This window comes from Corvus kubaryi, unplaced genomic scaffold (assembly GCF_017639235.1).
Source record: "Corvus kubaryi isolate FWS band 111438036 unplaced genomic scaffold, C.kubaryi_AGA036_p1.0 37220, whole genome shotgun sequence".
Lineage (NCBI taxonomy): Eukaryota > Metazoa > Chordata > Aves > Passeriformes > Corvidae > Corvus > Corvus kubaryi.
Genome location: NW_024581063.1, coordinates 829,470 through 849,574, shown reverse-complemented (window position 1 = coordinate 849,574; position 20,105 = coordinate 829,470). Strand labels below are relative to the sequence as shown.

Genomic DNA, 20,105 nt, shown 5'->3' with positions numbered 1-20,105 from the left:
GAGCCATTTCAAAGACCTTAACACCCGTACCCTCAGCCATGGAATTGCTTGTAAAGACATGAGCAGATATCTTTCCTATCAAGGGGAATGGGGTTCCCCAAGAGCAGCCTCAGTGCTGGCAGCCCCCACACAAGCGCTGTGATGCTCACTGAGCCCCCTGTGAGAGGATGGGATCTCCAAGGGCTTAAATCAGTCCCTCTTATGGGAATGCAATGGTGGCACTGCCTGGCTGGAGCCCCTCTGAGGACGTCTTAGTGCCAGCAGCTCTCTATGCATGGGCTGTGGCGCTCACTGTGCTGCTTCTGAGGGGGTGAGACCCCCAAAGGTCTCTTAAATGAACCCCCCCATGAGGGCAATATGTTGGTGGCAGTGCCTCAGCACCAGCATCTCTCCATACACAGGTTGTGGCACTCGCTGAGCCCCCTCTGAGGGGATGGGACACCCCACAGCTAAAGATGGGGTTCTCCAAGGGCATCCTCAGTGCTGGCAGCTCCTACACATGGGCTGTGGCACTCACTGTAACCCCTGTGAAGGGATGGGACCCCCAAGGGGTTAAACGAGCCCCTCTAAAGGGAGTGGAGTGATGGCATGGTGGTGCCTGCATGGAGCCCTCTGAGGGACACCTCAGGGCCAGTGGCTCTTCACTCACTGGCTGTGGCGCTCACTGAGCACCCCATGGGGGAATGAGTCCCCCGGAGGGGTTAAATCAGTCCCCGTAAGGGGAATGGGGTGGTGGTGGCACTGCAGTGTCCATCTGGAGCCTTCACAGGGACACCTCAGCGCTGTCAGCTCCCACACACAGACGGGGATGCTCGCTAAGCCCACTCTGAGGGGAATGGGATTCCCAAGGGCTAAAATCGTGACCCCTAAGGACTTAAATCAGCTCCTCTGAAGTACTGGAATGGTGGCAGTGCTGCGGCTCTCAGCTTCAGCACCCCCAGGGCCACCTCAATGCCAGCCACTTGCCACACACAGGCTGGGCGCTCAGTGAGCCCGCTCTGAGGGGAATGGGACCCAAAGGGGTTAGAATGGGTTCTCCGAGGGAAATGGGGTGGTGGCAGTGCTGTGGTGCCTGGCTTTAGCCCTTCCAGAGCCCCCTTGGCTCCAGCAGCTCTCCATACACAGGCTCAGCACGCTCAGGGCTCCCCAGGGGGGAATGAGACCCCCAAGGGCTTAATTCAGTCCCCCTAAGGGGAATGGGGTGGTGGCACTGGGATACCTGGCTGCAGCCTCCCTCGTAGGGACACCTCAGTGCTGGCAGCTCCCACACACAGGCTGTGTGCTCCCTGAGCCCCCATGAGGGAATGGGACTCCCAGGGGCTTAAAGTGGGGTCCCCAAGGGCAGCCTCAGTGTGCTGGCATCTCTCCACACACAGGCTATGATGCTCGCTGAGCCCATGAAGGGATGGGACCCCAAGGGTTAAATCAGCCTCCCTAAGGGAAATAGCTTGGTGGCATCACTGTGGCTCCCAGCTGCATCCTCCCCCCTCAAGTGCTAGACAGCTTAGGCTCCAGTCCCTGTCCTTGTAGGAATGGGCTTTTCCCTGTGGATCTTGACACCCAGTGGTTGGTGCTGCTGCTCCAGCCAGGGATTCCTCACCCGTCAGAAAACATAAAGGTGGTTTTTCCATCTCTTACCCAGAAAAAGCAGAAAGCCCCTCACCCTTTTTGTGGCAGCGGAGGCGGTTCGGGGTTCAGACCTTCCTGCACGTCCTTTGCTCATCCTCTGCCTCTGGTGCCAGGCCTGGCTCTGCGCTGGGCTGCAGCTTTGGATGGAGAGAGCCAGCGCTCTCTGAAATCCCACCCTGGGAGGGTGCTGGGAGGAGAGATCTTAATAAAGAGTCAGATTTCCTTCCTTTTTTTCTGTAATCCCGGTTTGGAGATGAAAAGCCTCCCAGAGCTGGCCCCAGGAATCCCTCCAGTGACACTGCAGAACAGACCCAGCCCTGACGTAGCAGGTATTTCTGCGGTTGAAGCATGAGCAATTCTGCCTTGAATAAATAGCTGGAACCCTCCCAGGACTCCTCAGATCTCTGGTCCAACTGAGCACCTCCTGCCCCAAGGGCTTCACCCCGACGCCATGTGCCTGGTTTTCTCCAGCAGCCACCCACCCCTGGGAGACTCTGCATGTTTCCAGTCACCTAAGGGATGGCTGGTCCCCTGATGTCCCCCGTGGCTTCTCTGGGGAGGCTGGCAGAGCCCGGCATGGGGGGAATCTGGGGTCGATGAGCACACAGAGCAGAAGAGGGAAAGGGAGCAGGTTGGAGAAGAGCTTTATTGGGAGATCCTGGACATAATAAATAAGGGTTACATTGGGAGATGATGGTGAGGGACTGGGGGCACATTGTGCTCCATGGGGGCTGGAACCGCTTCTGCCCTTCCGAGTAGGACATCTCCCTGCATCCCATCTGCCGCATTCTGCTCCATCCACTCAGCAGCAAAGCCGGCCCGGGGGTCGCTGCCTGCCGCCCGTTTTGGGATCGGGTCAGGGAATAACCTGGCAGAAACGGGGGCAGGGAGTGTTTTGGGGAGTGGCATGGGGCAGAAGGGGTGGGAGGGCAGGGCCGTGGGTGCAGAAGGGCCCGGCTGTCACTGTGCCAGGGCCTGGATGATGTCCTTCACCAGCATGGTGCCGATGACCATCTTCTCGCTGTTGATGGTCAGCTGGGCCGTGGAGCCCTCCCGCCGCTCCAGGGTGATGAGCACCAGGCTCCCGCTTGTCACCGTCTTGGCCGCGAACCTGTTGGGTGGTGAACACAGGGCTTCAAGGTAAGCTGTCCCCTGTCACCCTCTGGTCCCATGGGATGCTCCGGTGGGGACAAGCAGGTGCCTGCCACCCACGGCCACTGTCACACTGTCACGTTTGGGTTCATGCAGGCTCCTTGTCCTAAAGGAAGCCCTGAGTGTCCCCACTGTGATTTGGGTGGGAACTGATCCAGGTGTGGGGGTCCAGCTACCTGTACTCGTTGCTGGCACCACAGGGCACGCGGCCCACATTGGCAGCTGAGGTCACTTGCTGGACAATGGTGTGGTCACTCCGGCATTTCTCAGGCAGCGTCAGCTTCTCTGTGATCTCGCTCATGCCCATCAGCTTCCCTAGAGCAGATAACAGAAGCACCTGCCTGTCTCTGGCCACACACCCTACTGGGCCCTGCTTTGACATGCCCAAAGCAAGCCCCTCCAGCTCCCTGCGTTCCCTATGACATCCTGAGCTGGCTGCTCTGCTTGCTCTTGGTTCAGGAGTCAGTGGATTTGGGAAAATCCTTCATGACCCTTCCTGGGCTCATCCCCATGTCTCTGCCTGGTGGCAGCAGCTACGTCCCTGGGGATGGGCTCCTCTGGACAGTGGCAGCAATGGGGCCAGGTGCTGCAGGGCACCGTGCACCCCCCCCAACACAGCCCCCATCTGTGTGGGCAGGGTGGGGATGTGCTGATCCAGGAGCACAGGGACACAGGGCGTCACTCACCGGACACAGTTCTGGGAGCGCCAGGGGTGGAACGAGCCCTTCACGCTTTGGGGGGACCCAACAAGGCCACCCCGGCACCAGTGTGCTCACCCCAACCCGCAGGCTGGGGGTGCAGGAGGGAGTGAGGGGAGCAGAGCTAGTCTAGGGGCCGGCCGAGCGGCCACTTACCCTCACCCGGCCGTGCCAGGTGCTCTAGGGCCACAGCGAGGGCGGCAGAGGGGACAAAATTGGGAGTGAGTGTCAGTGGTGGCTGCCCGTGCAGCGCCCTGTCCCCATCGCTGACCCCACTCACCCTGCTCCTTCTTGAACTCGTTCTCACTCATGAAGACGGGGGCCATGAGCTCCCCCACAGGCGGCTGGATGGAGACGTAGAACTGGCGTGTGTGAGTGCTGGGGAGACAGGCGGGTGAGAGGGGCACGCGCTCAGAATATGTCCTCTCTCCACGTCCTGCTTCCCATCTCTGCCCTGGGCAGGGGTGGCCAGGGGAAACTGTGACACAAAAGGGCTCAGGAATGGGGGGAACCTGTCAGGCTGGACCTGAAGCTGCTGCTGCCTCCTTGTCCCCTGCAGGAATCCCTGTGCATTTCTTGCTGTCCCCCAACCACCCCACATCCATCCAAGTGTCTCCTCTCCCCTGGAGGGACCCTGGTGCCTGTCCTGCTGTCCTTCATCCCCTGGGATACCCCATGCCCTGTTTCTGCTGTCCCCTGTCCCCTGCTACTTGGAGGGATGTTGGTACCTATCCCACTTTCCCCATCTCTGGAGCACCTGACGCCCTGATCCCTGGGGACACCCATCCTGCCCTGCCCGGTGCCAGATGCTCACCACAGCTGGAAGTTTGCTGCCTGGGTGGAGTCACAGAAGTCGATGCCCATCACCACGCTGGCTGTGTCCCCTGGTGCCAGGCGCTCTGGAACCACAGAGCTGCCATTATATCCCACGTTCCCACCCAACCCCTGTCCCCATTCTCCCACAGCGGTACGGCCATGCCGTGCCATGCCGTGCCATGCCATACCGATCTCAGGGAACTCCTGTATCCGCATGCCAGAGAGGGGCTTGGGTTCGTTGACTCGCAGGTTCTTCACCTCGGTGTCAGTGTTGTTGGAGATCTGGATCTGGACGGCCACCATGTGGGGGTCTCCCGGGAAGGGCCGGCGGCTGAAGCAGTACTCAACTGCGAGCCCCTCGCCTGCCATGCGGTGCAGCAGCTCGTAGGTCTTCACCGCACTGAACGCCGGGCTCAGCAGCTGCACCGGGGGACAGCAGGGGCTGCTAAGCGCTCCCTGCAACCCCTGTAGGTGGCAGGGGGCCCAGGAGACCCCCACAGGTGACAGAGGGCCTGGGACCCCCCCAGGGAGGGCATGAGGGACACTTACGGTGGGCGTCAGGGAGGTGTCGGTGAGAGTGAGGCCCTCCAGGTCGGTCACCAGGCTGGTGGAAACGATGCTGCTGGAGGGGATGGGCTGGGGAGGAGGGGGTGTGACTGCAGGGTGGGGAGGGGGGAGGAAAGGGTTAACAGAGCTCACAGTCCCATGGGGACAGACCTGGTGGCATAGCCCCATGGGGACACCCACAGGGACAGTTCTAATGGCTCAGCTCCATGGGGACAATGGCATCGGGACAGCCCTGGTGGCACAGCTCCATGGGAACAACCACATGGGGACAGCCATGTGGGGACAGCCCTGGTGGCATTGTCCCATGGGGACAGCCTCATGGGGACAGCCATGTGGGGACAGCCCTGGTGGCATAGTGCCATGGGCACAACTCCATGGGGACAGCCTCATGGGGACAGCCATGTGGGGACAGCCCTGGTGGCATAGTGCCATGGGGAGAGCCACACAAGGACAGCCCACTGGCAGAACTCCATTGGTCTAGACACAACCCTGTAGGCTGTCCTTGTGCACAGCCACATGGGGACAATCCCATGGGCACAGCCTGTCCCACAGCCATCCTCTGGGGACAAGGGCCCCTCACCACACCTGTCCTTGTCCCAACTCTGCAGCTCCCAAAGGACCCATGGAGTCCTGATCACATTGGGGTGCGTGCTCATGCCTCAGTTTCCCCAGCAGCACCACCACAGCCATTTGCATGTTCCGGGCAGCCACTCACAGTCATCCAGGTCAAGCAGGGAGATCTCCTTGGGGCCGGCCTTGCTGCTGGGGGGCTGCAGGAGGGCAGAGGTGGGGGGTTCAATAGGGGGTCCAGGTATCCCTGTGCTGCCCCCCATCCCAGCCCATCCCAGCCCTCACCGCCTTCCTCCGCTTGGCCTCTGCCTCAGAGCCCGAGTCGGAGCCGGAGGAGCTGCTCTCGGAGGTGCTGGCCTCCTCTGATGAGGTTTCGGCACGGCCCTTCCTCCCCTGAGAGGCCTTCTTCTTCTTGGCCTTCTTTGCCCCTTCCTCCTCCTCCTCTTCCTCGCTGGGGCTGCGGGGAGAGCCCAGCTCAGGGGGCTGGGGTGGGGGTTTCACTGGGAGCACCCCCCCGCCTTCCCAGGGGGTACCTGCCCGCGCTCCCTGAGACTGCTTTATGGGAACGTTCCTTGTCCTTCCTCTTCGGCCTCTTCTCCTCTTCCTCCTCCTTGTCCTCTGACTGCTCCCCGCTATCTTCCTCCTCCTCTTCTTCCTCCTCCTCCTCGCTGCCAGAGCTGGAGCTGCCAGAGCTGCTGCTGCCACTCTCTTCACTGCTGGACTCAGGCTCTGTGGGGGCACAGCTCAGCCCTGCTGCTGTGCCCCCCCACATTCCCCCATCTCCCACTTCATCCCACTACATCCTCCATCCTCCACTGCATCCCCACACCTGCTGCTGCCTCTCCACTGCATCCCTGCATAGTCCCACTGCATTCCACTGCATCCCCACTGCCCACCACTGCATCCCTCCACATCTCCTGCCATGTCCCTCCCGTGATGGGGTGTCCCCACTCTCATGTCCCCTGTCCAATGCCCCACCATTGTGGCACCTGCCTGATGGCCACAGTGACCACTGCCCAATGTCTCATGCCATCAGGTCCTCACCACTGTCTGCCGACTCTGTGGGCCCTGACTCGCCCTCTGAGTCAGAGTAGAAAGGCTTCTCCACCTTCTCCTTCCTCTTCTCCCGGCTGGTGCACTTGGTCCACTCAGGAACCTGCTGGCACAGGGTTGATGGAGCAGAGCCATCACCCATGACTGGGGGATCCAAACAGCCACCCTTGTCCCCCCATCCCCAAGCGGATGTGTGAGCACTAGGGAGGGAACGGGGGCAGGTGAGCAGTACCTGGGCACCTTCTGGGGCTCTTCCAAGAACTTGAGACAGTGTCCCCACCTTGGCCCCTCCTCCCCCATGCACCCAGGGTGCTCCACGCACCTCCACGTTCCTCACGGAGGGATCAGGGGCCTCGTCCGGCCAGTCGGGCAGCTCCTGGTAGCCCACAGCCTTAGCATTGAGTAGATGGGACAGGGAGCCCAGTTGGAAATGGTCCCGATCTACAATGAGGTGAGAGGAGGCAGCAGCTCAGGGACAGCTATGCAGCATTGTGGTGACAGCTGGCCCCGTGTCCCAATGCCCCGTGACCAGGGATGGGTACCTTTGAAGGAGGACTCCAAGATGGGAGCTGGTTTTTGGGCCAGGAAAAGCTTCTTGGCATACTTATTGAGGGCCCCGCTCTTCTCGGTGGGCACGATGAGCTGGCGGATGAAGCGAGCCCGGTCGCGGATGTCGTAATTCTGATCATACTTGGCCAAGTTGAGGACGTACTGGGTCAGCAGCTTGCTCTGTGGCAGAGAACATGCTCAGGGCTGGCCTCTCCCTCCCTGACAGGGAAACTGAGGCACACCATAGGATCACACCCCTGGTACCTGCTTGGAGTTGGTCAGGTAGAGCTTAGCTGCCAGATTGATGACCTGCAGCTTGACAATGTCCTCCTCGTTGGTGAAGGACTTGGCCATCTTGCGCAGCACATCAGGCGCGATCTTGGGCACGTGCTCGCAGTACTCACCGATGAGCCACAAGATGCTGGCCCGCGCCATTGGCACCTGTGAAATGCCCTCGGACATGTGGCACTGCTGCCATTCCCTGCTCCTGTGGGTCAGCAACACCCCAACCCACCTGGATGTTGTCCGTGAGCTTGGCCATGTGCTTGATGATCTCACTGTGCTGGGCGGGCTGCATCTGCAGCAGCTTTTTGATGACCACCACGGATTCAGCCACCACCAGCTCTGCGGGCAGACACCCGGCCTCAGCGAGGCCCTGCCCTGAGAGCAACGGAGCTCCTGTTTCACCCCTGCTGTGTGCACTTACCATCCCTGTTGGAGAGGAGCTGGACCAGGCCATTGAGGCAGGTGTCCCGCACCTTCCCGATGTTGGTAGCACAGCGCCCGATGGCTTGGATGGTGGCCGCCACAAAGTCCTTGTCCATGCTGCGGATGTAGGTCTGCACAGGCATGGAGGGCACACATGACATGTCACCCATGTGCCAGTGACGGGCATCCCCCCTGGTGGTTGTCACACATTGGGGCCCTTTGGAACCACTGATGGGGTTGGCATGGCCTCAGCCCACTCCTCCTGGAGGGGCTCTCCTCTGCCCCCTCCATGGTGGTGGTTTGGCACCAAGAGCCATGCCAGGGTGGCAGCCTCAGTATGGCGGTGGCATACCTGGAACTCCCGCAGGATGGTGGAGATGTTGGTCTCATTGGCCAGGTTGGTGAGGACCTCCAGCTGTGGGAAAGAGGACGAGATCGGCAGCATAGGGGCATGGTGACAGGGCACAGGGGCCTGGCTGTTCTCCTGCCCCCAGGGCATAAGGACACCTGACCCAAGGAAAAGGCTTCATGAAGCCCCAAAGCCACCCCTGACAGGTTCTGCCGGGTGTTTCCAGCTCACCTTGAGGATCTTGATCTGCGTGGGGTCCGTGGAGCGGATGTAGAAACTCTTCAGATAGGGCTCAAACATCCCCTGCATGCACAGCCAGAGACATTAGTGCCATCTCTGTCCCCCCACCTTGCCAAGGCCACCTCCAAGCTCTGGTGACCTTGCTGGCTAATCGTCATCTCGCTCCAGAGTCAACAGCGTCAGCTCCTCCCACACCAAGTCTGAGACTCACCCGCCGCTTGATGGACATGGTGGCCACATTCTGCAGCACAACATACTGCACCTCGCTGTGGGGACAAAGAGGGGACCACCATCAGTGGGACAGGACCAGACACCCTCAGCAAGTCCCTGTGAATACGGGCCAGGATCCACCACCAGGCTGGTACTACCAAGATGTTGTCACCCCATGTCTGGACTGGGCCAGCCCAAAAAGGCCTCCAACCTGATGTCCCTCCAGGGATGGGCTTTTTGGGGGTCTCTCACAGGGTCTTAGAGCTCCCCATGTGTTTCAACAACTAGGGTGGAGGGGTAGGAGACCACCACAACCCCAGTGTCACAGACCTGTGACTCCGCAGAAGCCGTACCAGCGCCTTGGCAATGACTCCAACCTCTGCCTTGGGTGCCAGGTGGAAGTAGAGCTGTGCCACAGCCATCACCACCTATGGACACAAACCCAAATGTCACCTGGTGGGAATGGGGGACACCCTGAGGAATGGCCGTGTCCCCCAGTCCCACCCTCAGCACCTGGAGGTAGCCTGACCCTGCGGACACCCATCCCTGGGTGTCCCTCAAGCGCCCCAGTGAGTCCTTGGCCGTGGGAACATCATAAGCCCAGGCTGATTGACACCACCGGTGCCCTGGGGGACAAACAGGGTGGGAGTGAGGGTCTCACCGCGGCATTGCGGCTCTGCAGCAGGGGCTTGGTGTTGCGCAGGAGCAGGCGGTGGTCGGGGTCCATGACATAGGGCTTGCGCTTGGCCAACGAGGCTGCCTCTGCCTTGGCGTCCTTGGTGTCCTCCTCCTCTGAGCCATAGAAAGCCTTCTCAGTGTTCTCCTCCAGCAAGGACTCCTGCTGGCAGGTAGGACTCTTTGCATCCCCAAGAGCAGTCCCCCTTCACCCCACCTCCCTCGGGGCTCCCAGGACACCCCAAGGCTCTCAGGGCATCCTGTACTCCGAACTCACGTTCTGGTTGGGACTGAGGAACTGGGTGCGGGCATAGCGGGTCAGCATGTTGATGATGACCACCTGCCCCCACTCCTCCACATCGATGAGCAGGTTGCAGAGCTTGCGGTAGTTCTTGTGGATGAGGTCTATGCGCTCTGGGCACACCTCCTCGAATGCCATTACCACGCTGCCAGCCACCAGCTGTGGAGGGAAAGCCTGGGGTGACTCACTGGAGTGGTGGCATCGTCAACAAGATGCTGGTTTGGAGGGGATGGTGGCATCTCCGTGAGGGTGCTGGTTTAGTGGGAAACCCTTCCTTGTAGGGATGCCAGCTCAATGGAGTTGGTGGATTCCCCATGAGGATGTTGGCCTGTTAGGGACAGCAGCACTCCCACAAGGATGCCAGCTCTCCAGGGATGGCTTCATCCTCACAAGGACACTAATTTGGTGGGAACATCTGCATTCCTGTGAGGATGCTGGATCAGTGGGGACAGTGGCATCCCCATGAGGATGCCAGCCCTTTGGGGATCCCCAAGATGACACCAGTTTGGTGGGAACATCTCCATCCCCATGAGGACACCAGGCCAGTGATGTTCCCAGATTTAGAGGTGGGGGAGACACAGCAGCCTGCTCACCGTGGTCTTGTCCGCCAGCAGCTTCTCGATCACTTCAATGAGCTGGTCCTTCTGGTCTGAGTCGAGGCTGTGAGGGAGGAGCAGGGCAGGTGATGCTGGACCAAACTCCTCCCCATCCCTGCCTGTACCAAGCAGCCAAGACCCTTATACCCTACATTTAGCAGCTGACCCCTCCATTACCTGTACAGCTTGGGGATGGCATGGGCGGCCGTCTTGCGCACGTACGGAGACATGTCCGAGGCAGCCTCCTTGATGGCCAACATCATGATGGGCACGATGATGGGCACACGGATGCTGGACAGGACCCGCAGGGCGCTGGCGCGGATCAGCTGGTTGGGGTCCTGTGGGGGACATATGGGGAGCTGCAGTGCATCTGGGGAGGGCTCAGTGCTCCCCCAGACCTCCCCTGGGTCCCCAAACCAGCTCACCTTGAGTCCTCGCTGGAAGGTGGAGATGGAGAGCAGGGCCAGATCCTGCTGCTCCTCTGCATAGCGCACCAGGTACACGTACACCAGCTTTTTCACCTGCAGGGTGAAGGTGCCACCTCAGAGCCCCCCAAAACCCAGGCAATCCCCAAAACTCTCCTACAGGGAAAGTCCCAGACCCTGGGATGCTGCCAGGGCCACCCAAGATCTTCCTCACCTCAATGTTCTTGCAGGCAACGTTTTTCACCACAGCTGGGAAGAGATCAGAGGCGTTTTTACCCCGGGCAATCATCTAGGGGGAAAAGAAGTGGTGTGACACTGGGCAGCTGGCATGGCAGGGGCCGGTACAACGTGACACAGCTCGGCACCAGCAGTGGTCCCCACCAGTGACAGCAACACCCACCGCCACAATCCTCTTCATGGCCTCCAGCTTGAGTGAATCCTTGTTGCTGTCAAGCATCTCCTTGAGGTCATCATGCCTGAACCACACCAAGGGGAAAAAAATTCCCATTTTCACATTTTTACCTGGTTTTAGTCCTTTTTTTCTGCTCCCAGCCTGCCATCAGGCCGGCAATCCAACCCTTTGCCATGAAATATTTATGGGGACAGGAGTTGGGTTACAGCCAGGTGAAAGAGGAACCAGAGGGACTGGCATGGTGCTGGCACCCAGCGCCATCCCCATCCCAGGCACTGGGACGAGAACCCCGTCCCATCCTGGCTGTGGTTGTCACCCTACATTGTCACTAAATCACAGGTGCCCATCACCAGCTTCATCCTGGCTTGGGTGGGTGTCCCTTGTCCCCTCATGGACATAGTGGCATGGATGTGCCAGCACACCCTGACGAAAAGCCCTTTCCCTGTCCCCTCCCAGGACTGGGAAAATGCCACCAGCCTTTTGTAAAGTTGTCACCACTGTCCTCTTTTCTCAGGGACACTGGTCCCCCCCAAACTGGGGGCACCTGCAAGGCTGTGTCTACCTGCAGCAGCTGAGGGTGACACCCATGGGATGATGCTTGGCCAGAGCCACCATCACCAGAGGGTCCGGGGGGGCTCCTCAGGGGAGTCTTACCGCGGTGGTGGCCCGGTGCCAGTGTCCACTGCGGGCTCGGTGCCGGCGAGTGGCCGCAGCTCATCAGCTCGCAGGGCGCTGTAGCAGGTGGGTTGTCCAGCCTCGGTGGCCAGCACCGGGCTTGTCACCTCCTCAGCCACATCACCACCCTCTGGTGTTTTCGGCCAGCCAGCTGGCCCCACTGGTAGCTGCTGCAGCAGCTTCTGCACTGGCGGCAAGGACATCATGGCTTTGGCTGGGGGTAGTGGCCCTGGGGATGGTGACAGGGCTGTGGCCCCGCTCCTCTGCACAGCCGGCTGAAACCTGATGCTGTGGTTGGGGTTGGGTTGCAGCCTCGATCAGGACGCCCTTCCCAGTGGATGAGGCCAACTTGTGATGTCACATCCGAAGTGACATCTGACCTGCAGCTGGGACTTGGGAACACTGCAGGGAGCTCCTTCCCCAGTGCTGAGTGGCTCAGTCCTGGGCAGGGAACGCACATCATGGTGGGACACCCACCTAGGTGGTAGGGTGGCATGATGGGGCACCTGTGGGTGTCCCACCTGGGTGGTGGGGTCACACTTGGTGCATTTGTCTTGCCCCGTGTGCCATGGATGCCATGGATGGCTCGCAGGAGTGGTGGCAGACCTGGTGTGGCTCTGGTGAAGGGCAGCATGCAGATTATAGGGACCCTGTGGGTGTGGGGGACACTGCCAGGAGGTCAGGAGTAAGAGGACACTGCTGTGAGGGTGGTGACACTGCCAGAGTGGGAGACACTGATGGCAGATCACTGAGGTAGCCTGGACAGACTGAGGGACACAGCCAGGGTGTCAGGGCTGGGGGAGGCTGCCAGAGTGGGGGACACTGCCCGTGGAGGTCAGGGAACACTGGCAGATGTGGGGAGCAGGGGAGCACTTCCAGGCCAGAAGACATTGCCAAGGAGGGGTCAGAGAGGGGGAGACTTGACCAAACTGGGGGACACTGCCAGGAGCTCATGGAAGGGGCACACACTCTGAGATCAGGACACTGCCAGTGGGTCATGGATGGAGGGCACTGCCAGACTGGAGGACAGTGCCAGTGGATCAGGGTTGGGGGAAACTGTCATATTGGGGGACACAGCCAGGGGTAGGGAGTGTGACACTGCCAGACAGGGCAAAGGACACTGCCCAGGGGTCAGGAAAGGAGGGGACACTATGAGATGGGGATACTGCTAGCAGGTCATGGGTGGAGGGCACATCCAGAGTGGGGGACAGTGCCAGGGGCTCAGGACTGGGTGGACACTGTCGTGCTGGGGGACATTGCCAGGGTATCAGAGAGAAGGGGACACTGCCAGGAGTTCAGGGAAGGGGGGACCCAGTGAGATGGGGACACTGCCAGCACGTCACAAATCAGGGACACATCCACAATGGGGGACACTCTTTAGCATTAGGGAGGAATAGAGGGAGAGGGGACACTCCCAGACTGGGGACACTGCCAAGAGGTCAGGATGGGGTACGCATTCAAAGTGGGGGACACTGCCAGGGAATCAGGACTGGAGGGACACTGTCATAACGGGGGATAATACCACAGGGCCAGGGATGGAGGGGACACTGCTGGACGGGGGGACATGGCCAGGGGGAGAGAGAGTGACACTGTCAGACAGTGATTTCCTGCTGGGGCATCAGAGGGGGGGACACTGCCAGACTGGGGGACACTGACACGGTAGGGAGGGCAATGAGACATTCCTGCAGCTCCAGGAGCACACATCCCCCCCATCCCTCTTCACCCCTGCCCCCCCAGCAGCCTCTCCCACGCAGGGGTGACATTCCTCAACGCCCCCCCCCCCCCCCCCGTTTGGAACCTCGATGCGGTGGGGGGGTGTCAGCTCAGGAGAGCCACAGGAGCCAGCAGATCCCGTTGGGGGGAACACCGTGCCCGGGATGCCCCAGCCTGAGGGCGGGAGGTTCAAAGGGGGTCCCCGCACGTCTCCCTCAACCACACCAGCTCCAAAATCCCGCGGTGTTCCCACAAAACCCTCTCCGGCCTTTGCAACCCGCAATGACGGTGGCGGCGACGTGACCGCATCCCCTGTCCCCATCCCTGACCCCATCCCCGTCCTTATCCCTATCCACATCCCCATCACCATCCTCATCCTCATCCTCGTCCCCATCCCTGACCCCATCCCCGTCCTTATCCCTATCCACATCCCCATCACCATCCTCATCCTCATCCTCATCCCCATCCCCGTCCCCGTCCCCACGCCGGGGCCGCTCCAGCCGCTGCTCCGGTACCACGTCCCCGCCGAGAACGGCGGCGAAGGCCTGCGGTGGCGGCCACACGGGCAGGCTCGTCCTTGTCCCCTGTGCCCGCATTGTCCCCACCTCTTGTAGTCGGAGGAGAAGATGCCGCCGCTGGCGGGGTCGTGGCCGTACTCGGGCTCGCCCAGGCTGGAGGAGCCGCCCTTCTCCTCGCCGTAGGCCGGGCTGGCGGCCATGGCGGCGGGAGGGATGCGGGATGCGGGATGCGGGGGGGACGCGGGAACTGATGTCAGCGCGGGCGGGGACGGGCCCGGCCCCGGGCCGGGGGCAGCGCCCGCCTGGATCGACCCCCGCCGACATCGGGAGCGGGAGCGCGGGGGGCTCTGCGCCCCCAGAGGGTCCCTGCCCCGCAGCCCCCCAGCCCCGCAGCCCCGCTCCTGCTCACGTTTGGGAGCGGGACACGGGTGATTTTAGGAGGAGCAGTGTGGGGACATGGCTGTGATATAGTGGCTGTCACTGAGCTCACAGCCGCACACATCGCACCAGTCCAGAATCATGAAAATCTACAATTACACTAATAGGCATTATTGTGTGTGATTATAATCAGACATATTTAAAATAGATTACATTATACTGAACAATGTTATACGTTCGGGTGTTATAATATGTATTATTTTATCATACTATATTACGTTACATTATTATTTTATACGTTATTGTTTTATACATAGCACTGTGTGCAGTACACATAATATACGCTTAATATATTATATATCATATATAATTTATGTATTCTATTGCATGCTGCATACTGTATACCATATATTGCATGTTATTTACTACATTACATTATAATATATTACAGATTGCATTAATTTTGCAATACTATATATTTGCCATATTCAATCATACTGTTTTATAGTTAACCCATAAACCATTCTACAGTTTATATACGATGTAATATATGCAATATGTTATATATGCTATATGTTATAGATGCAATGTTATACTATGTTATATTATATTGCAGATTAGATTAATTGTATTATATAGTATATAATGTAGTATATATTACATATTGTGTATTGTATATTATCTACTGTATTATAAAATTCAATATTTTATTATCTATATTCCACACAATAGTATATGTGCTGTATGATATCTGAATTATTATGTATTATATATTAGCTATCATATTAATTTATACTATTCTTATAGATATTGTTATAGATATCTTAGTTTATATTATATATTGTTATCAATAACGGTAGGTATTACCATATACTAGATATATTATCATATATTAACTATACTACAGATGTTAATAAATACAAATGTAAATATTAGATATTACTACAGATATGACTATACATATGGTGGTGTTTCATAGATATTTTTATATAACATATTACTATAAATTATAGCTATTACAGATATCATTATTGATATTATTATAGTTGAGATTTTGTTTGCATTTCTTTGATTTTTCCCAGGTGCTTTACACTATTGGCAGATATTCCTGCTATTATTTCTCCAGGCAGCTGACCAACCCCGGAGCTGGTGTGGATGGGGCGGCACTCACCCCATCCCACAGCAGTGAGGCAGCAAGGGAAAATGGCCGTGGTTCAAGTAGCAGAATTGAGTAAAGCATCTAATTAATGGACAGCAATTAATCTCCAGCACAGAGAAAGGGGACACACCCACTCCAGCCCTCCCAGGGACCTCAACCCTGCTTGGGTCTCAGAACTTCCCTGGGGGCCCTGCTGCTCTCCTGGAGACACCAATCCTCAGGAGACGCAGAGAAGAGCCAGACTCCACCTTCTTTCCCCCCCATAAACACTGATAAAATCCCACTGGACATTCCCTTCTCCCTGCTGAACTGCCCCAGCTCTTTCAGCTTCCCTTCCTATGGGAAATGCTCCAGACCCTTGGTGGCCCTTTGTGGTGTCTCTCCAGTATGTCCCCGTCTCTCATACTGGAGAGGCCAGCACAGGACCCAGCCCTCCAGGGGTGCCAGGATCACCATGGGTTGGTGACTCACTCCCCCCTCACTGCAGCCACACTCTACCCCATCAACAGGACCAAAAATGAAGATGTTGACCAGGACTGGACACAGAGTTGACCCCTGGGGTTCACGACCAACCTCCAGCCAAACCTGATCCAGCCTTTCGGCCCAGAAGCCCACAGAATACTCATTTTTATGCTCAAAATTAAATGCCAGCAATGAAAGAGGCAGATGTTGTCTCAGGAGGCCATGGAGAGCAAAGAGCAGCCTCTCCCCTCAAGGTGTGTCAAGGTGGGACATCACTTGACAGCAGCTTCTGGGAAAAGTGAGAAAACAACAAATCAAACAGGGCTGGCACAGGGTTTCCATGCATCTGTTTATTGCCACATTGGTGAAGTTCTGGTCCCCAGGGAAGGATGCTCCAGCCCCACACGTTCCCCAGGAGCTCTGTCACCTCCATCACTGCAGTGCTGGAGACACCTGGGAAAAAAGGTTTGGTGACACTTGGCTGGAGCAGGTGCCAGGGTGTCCCAGCGTGGTGGCACCTGATCTGATCTGGTGGTAGCACCCACCATGGCACCAGCAAGGTGGCCCAGCCCCAGGAGGGCGAGGGCGAAGTGGATGCAGTTGCAGGTGATGGTATCGTACTCCACCGGCTGGTCCATGGCCGCCTGGATCCGCCGCTGTAGGGCAGCCACATCCAGCTCTCTCCTCCTCCGGAGCACCTTGGCCGGGCCCCGTGTCCGCAGGAGGTGGCTCTTGCCATGCTTGGCCACGATGCCTGATGGCGATGTCCCTGAGCTGCCTGCGGGCAAAGTGGGCTCTGTACCCCATGTCCCTTCCGTGGGGATGTCCCCATGCCGTGACACCTCCTGGGGCTCACCTTCCAGGTGGATGATCTCCCCGTCACCGCAGTAGATGCCAGCGTGGGCGCCCCACCAGCCAGGGCCCCCGGAGGCCAGCGGGAAGAGGAAGAGGTCCCCGGGCTGGGGCTCAGCCACCCCGTTGGGGACCATGTCAAAGTGTTGTCCCAGCAGCCCCTCGCAGAGGAAGAACCCTGCTGTGGTCACTGCCCCAGTCACTGCCTGGGGACCCAGCCGTGTTTCAGGGCCACCGGTGCCCTGGGGACACCAGCTGCATCACTGTCCTGCTGGCTCATCCCACATCCTTGGTGGCTTAAGCACAGCTTGGGTCTCGGGTCTCCATGGATGGAAACCCCCTGGGAAGGGACTGCCTCCTCTAAGTGCTGAAGCACCCATGGGTGCCGAGGAGAAGGCAGGGTGTGCAGGAATCGACCCAGTTGTGCCGGGGGTGAGACGGGCAGTGCAGGGCACAGGGGCAATGCCAGCACTTACCTGCCTGGAGCTGCTCACCTGGGGGGACAAACACCTTGCGTCAGCCCCGCTGGCACCAGTGTCACAGCTCAGCCCAGGCCTGGGCTGCTGCCACCCCCTGCCCAAGCACATGGCTGGGGTTCCCATGCCAGCACCCCCAAACCTGCCTCACCCAGGAGCCCAGCCAGTGCCAGGACTGGAGGAACAGCCAGTCCGGGGCTTGCAGGGTCTGAAGGAGGGAGCTCACCTGTGGGGAGAGGGTGCAGGGCAAGACAGGGACCTGTCCCCTGCTGACACCCTTCCCCTGCCAGCACCCATCTCTGCCAGCACCCAGCCCAGCTCAGCCCAGCCTCCCAGGCCACACATCCCCTCCCCCCAACCCAGACCCAGCACCAGGCAGGACCCAGCTGTGGGGTCCAGGGACACTGGGTGCTATGGCAGAGGGGTGGGATCACCTGGATGCAGGTGTCCTCCCTGCCAGCTCCCCCTTTACCTGGGCGAGGAGATTCATCTGCAAGGAGAAAACACGATGTCCCGAGAGCTGGGGACAGGTACCCCGTACCTCAGGGACTCCTCTGTCCCCGCAGTTGTCACCCTGCTGAAACCCAAGCTGCGGCCTTGGTGCTCGTTCTGTGCCCTGCTGCCTCACCTTGGGGTCACCTCCAAGGTCCCCTCACTCCACCGTGTTTCCCAAGCTGCCGCTGCTCCAAAAGTGGCTGCAGGACAGGACCTCAGCCCGCCCCGGGAGCACCGCGGTGGCTCTTGGCACTCGAACGTGGCCCCACCGGTGCCTGGGAATGTGCCCGGACCGGCTGCACCATGGCGCTGTGCCCATCCTGTAGGGCCAGTCCCAGGGGGACAAACCCAACCTGGTGTGACATTTCATCCACAAACCTCGTGGGTGACCCCAAAGGAGTCATGAAACAGCCCCGTGGCCACAATGCCCTGGTAACCAGTGACCACCAGGCTGGTGACAAATCACTTCTCGGTGCCAAAACCCTCTGGCCCTGGGAGGCCAATCAGCCTGTACCCGGCCCCGTGTCCTAGAGGTGGCCGCCAGCCTATCTCCAGCCCTGTGGCCCCAGAGTGGTGCATGCCCGGGGTCAGCTCTGGAGTCACATTAAACTTTAATCCTGCTGCTGGGGGTCAGTGAAGGCTTTGGCAGGGCTCAGGTGGGTCACTGTCACCCTCTGTCATCGGGCAACCTCCAAAGAATCATTTATCAAGGAGCCTCCAATAAACAAGAGCTAATTACAGGTGAAACCTGAGCCTGGCCTGGACCTGGCTCAGTGCAGGCAGCCACATTAACCCTTCCCAGCCACCTCCAGTCCCACACCACCCTCCAGGAACTTCATGTCGCCTTCTTGTTGGTCTTGTCTCCTTCTGGTCTCCACCATCCTCTCCTGGTCTCTGTTGTCTTGTCCACATGTACCCATCACACCCTTCTCATTCCCATCCTCCCCTCCCAGTCCCCATCATCCCATCTCAACCCTTACTATCCCCGGTGATCTCCATCCACCCCTATTGCATCCCACTGCCCCCTCATGATCTCCTTCACAGCTTCCTGGTCCCCATCATCCTCACATGGTCCCTATTGTCATGTCCTGGTCTCCATCATCCCTTCCCCATCACTGCTGTCACCTCCTGCTCGCCACATTTGTCATTGTCTCTGGGTCACCATCAAAACATCCAGGTTCCCATTGTCCCCTCTGATCCTCATTATCGCCTCCCAGTCCTCATCACCTCCTCCTTGTTCCCATCACCCCCTCCTGATCCTTGTTGTCACCTCTTGGTCCCCATCATCTTCCCTCCCCCCCATCAGCTCCTCTTGGTCTCCATCATCCCCTTCTGGTCCTCACTGTCTCCCCTTGGTCCCCAATATCTTCTCTTGATTCCCATCAATGTCCCCATTGTCTCCTCCTTGTCCTCACTGTCCTGTCCCATTCCCCACCACTCCATGCCGTCACCAACAGGAGCGGGACTGCCAGGACAGTGGTGCTTCCCTGGGTCACTCACTGTCCCCAGCCAAGCTGTCCCTGGCCAGGGTGCATCCACCAGCTCCCCACAGCGAGTGGGATTAGGGTGGCTGGAGCCTTGGGGCTGCTCCTGACCGCAGGTCTCAAGCCCATCGCCAGCATCTTTGGGTAATTAGTAAATTAGTAATTAAACGCTCTCTGCCTGCTGGGGCGAAGGGGGGCAGATCCCAAGGTTTTAGGCTGGGTAATCCCGTGGCATCTGCCCCAGCATCTGTCACCGAGCCGAGTCACGACCCTGCCTCGGGCTTTAACATTTGCTCCTTCACCCCCACCCACCACCCACAGCCCCTCGGCCGTGGCGTCAGGCCTGCTCGTGCTGCACCCAAAAAGGGCTGGGTTGGGCTCCCAAGAGTGCCCAGTTGGTTGCTCATGGAGCCCTCATCCCCGGGAAGAGGACAGGGTGCTGCTCCATGGGGAGCCCACCATGGGGACAGCACCCAGCTGGGTGTAATGGAGAAACAGGGTGGGAAACCATATTTTTGTAATTATTGGCTTTCCTGGGGGTGCTGATCATTGGCTGGCAGCAGATGGTTGGCCCAGCTAATCCCCCTCCCAAATCCCTGCTCCGGAGCTGGCTTTTACCCGACGGCGAGGAGGGACGGGCAAATTAGCCGACTCAGCTGTATCGCCACGCTGGCCGCTCCCCGCTGACCCTGGCACTGGCCGCCCCTGTCCCCATGGGTGGGCCGGCACACCGGGATGCAGCTGTTCCCGGCACCCCTGGATCGGGCACTGGGGGGTGTTTCACCCCTGGGTGAGAGGTGTGGAGGCACCCAAGGGCCGGGCAGGGAGGTGACAGCTTGCTCCCGCCGCATTAGCCCAGCGTCATAATTCTGCTGCGGGAGGAGGCGGCCACTGCCGCAGATGGCGGCGGTCAGAGATCTGGGTCAGGACAGGGGCTGTGGGT

General features: G+C 58.9%; 3 protein-coding genes across 10 annotated transcripts in view; all 3 read right to left on the bottom strand.

Annotated features, from left to right (window-relative positions):
• CPEB1 (cytoplasmic polyadenylation element binding protein 1) overlaps positions 1–1,789 on the bottom strand; it is a 36,937-nt gene extending 35,148 nt beyond the window's left edge. The window contains exon 1 of the mRNA XM_042022761.1: positions 1,664–1,789. Within this exon, the coding sequence (XP_041878695.1) occupies positions 1,664–1,723 (60 nt within the window). The 5' untranslated portion in view covers positions 1,724–1,789. The remainder of the gene's footprint in view (positions 1–1,663) is intronic.
• Positions 1,790–2,256: 467 nt separating this feature from the next.
• Positions 2,257–14,114, bottom strand: AP3B2 (adaptor related protein complex 3 subunit beta 2). 3 transcript variants are annotated; one of them, XM_042022759.1, is made up of 29 exons: positions 13,944–14,114; positions 10,939–11,014; positions 10,753–10,827; positions 10,539–10,634; positions 10,291–10,451; positions 10,111–10,177; positions 9,494–9,676; positions 9,203–9,379; positions 8,872–8,969; positions 8,543–8,597; positions 8,323–8,394; positions 8,095–8,157; positions 7,741–7,873; positions 7,549–7,658; positions 7,299–7,475; positions 7,028–7,214; positions 6,808–6,926; positions 6,477–6,588; positions 5,966–6,161; positions 5,718–5,889; positions 5,578–5,632; positions 4,845–4,951; positions 4,484–4,715; positions 4,294–4,378; positions 3,760–3,857; positions 3,636–3,659; positions 2,958–3,096; positions 2,623–2,740; positions 2,257–2,497 (listed from the first exon to the last, which is right to left on the bottom strand). In XM_042022759.1, exons 1-29 carry the CDS (start codon positions 14,054–14,056, stop codon positions 2,486–2,488), a joined length of 3,312 nt encoding a protein of 1,103 aa, XP_041878693.1. In that variant the 5' UTR covers positions 14,057–14,114; the 3' UTR covers positions 2,257–2,485. The 3 variants fall into 3 exon arrangements, with proteins under 3 accessions (XP_041878693.1, XP_041878692.1, XP_041878694.1); XM_042022758.1 differs by having other exon boundaries at positions 2,257–2,740; XM_042022760.1 differs by lacking the exon at positions 3,636–3,659 and having other exon boundaries at positions 2,257–2,740; positions 13,944–14,113.
• Positions 14,115–16,190: 2,076 nt separating this feature from the next.
• Positions 16,191–18,006, bottom strand: LOC121661977. Of its 6 annotated transcripts, none has more exons than XM_042022675.1 (7): positions 17,812–18,006; positions 17,656–17,673; positions 17,335–17,409; positions 17,184–17,201; positions 16,712–16,949; positions 16,401–16,633; positions 16,191–16,308 (listed from the first exon to the last, which is right to left on the bottom strand). In XM_042022675.1, exons 2-7 carry the CDS (start codon positions 17,671–17,673, stop codon positions 16,288–16,290), a joined length of 603 nt encoding a protein of 200 aa, XP_041878609.1. In that variant the 5' UTR covers positions 17,812–18,006; the 3' UTR covers positions 16,191–16,287. The 6 variants fall into 6 exon arrangements, with proteins under 6 accessions (XP_041878609.1, XP_041878612.1, XP_041878610.1 ...); XM_042022678.1 differs by having other exon boundaries at positions 16,712–16,868; positions 17,812–18,004; XM_042022676.1 differs by having other exon boundaries at positions 16,712–16,913; positions 17,812–18,002.
• Between the last annotated feature and the right edge of the window lie 2,099 nt (positions 18,007–20,105).

What these genes read in the sequence shown, in the direction of transcription:
- AP3B2 (XM_042022758.1), bottom strand. Translation starts at nt 14,056, where the DNA reads ATGGCCGCCAGCCCGGCCTACGGCGAGGAGAAGGGCGGCTCCTCCAGC. An exon ending in GCTCCTCTCCAACAGGGATG is followed by an intron (nt 7,659 to 7,740) that starts GTAAGTGCACAC and finishes GTCTGCCCGCAG; the next exon opens with AGCTGGTGGTGGCTGAATCC. An exon ending in AGGCCAAGCGGAGGAAGGCG is followed by an intron (nt 5,633 to 5,717) that starts GTGAGGGCTGGG and finishes GCCCTCCTGCAG; the next exon opens with CCCCCCAGCAGCAAGGCCGG.
- LOC121661977 (XM_042022675.1), bottom strand. An exon ending in GGAGATCATCCACCTGGAAG is followed by an intron (nt 16,634 to 16,711) that starts GTGAGCCCCAGG and finishes CTTTGCCCGCAG; the next exon opens with GCAGCTCAGGGACATCGCCA. An exon ending in GCCACCTTGCTGGTGCCATG is followed by an intron (nt 16,309 to 16,400) that starts GTGGGTGCTACC and finishes CTTTTTTCCCAG; the next exon opens with GTGTCTCCAGCACTGCAGTG.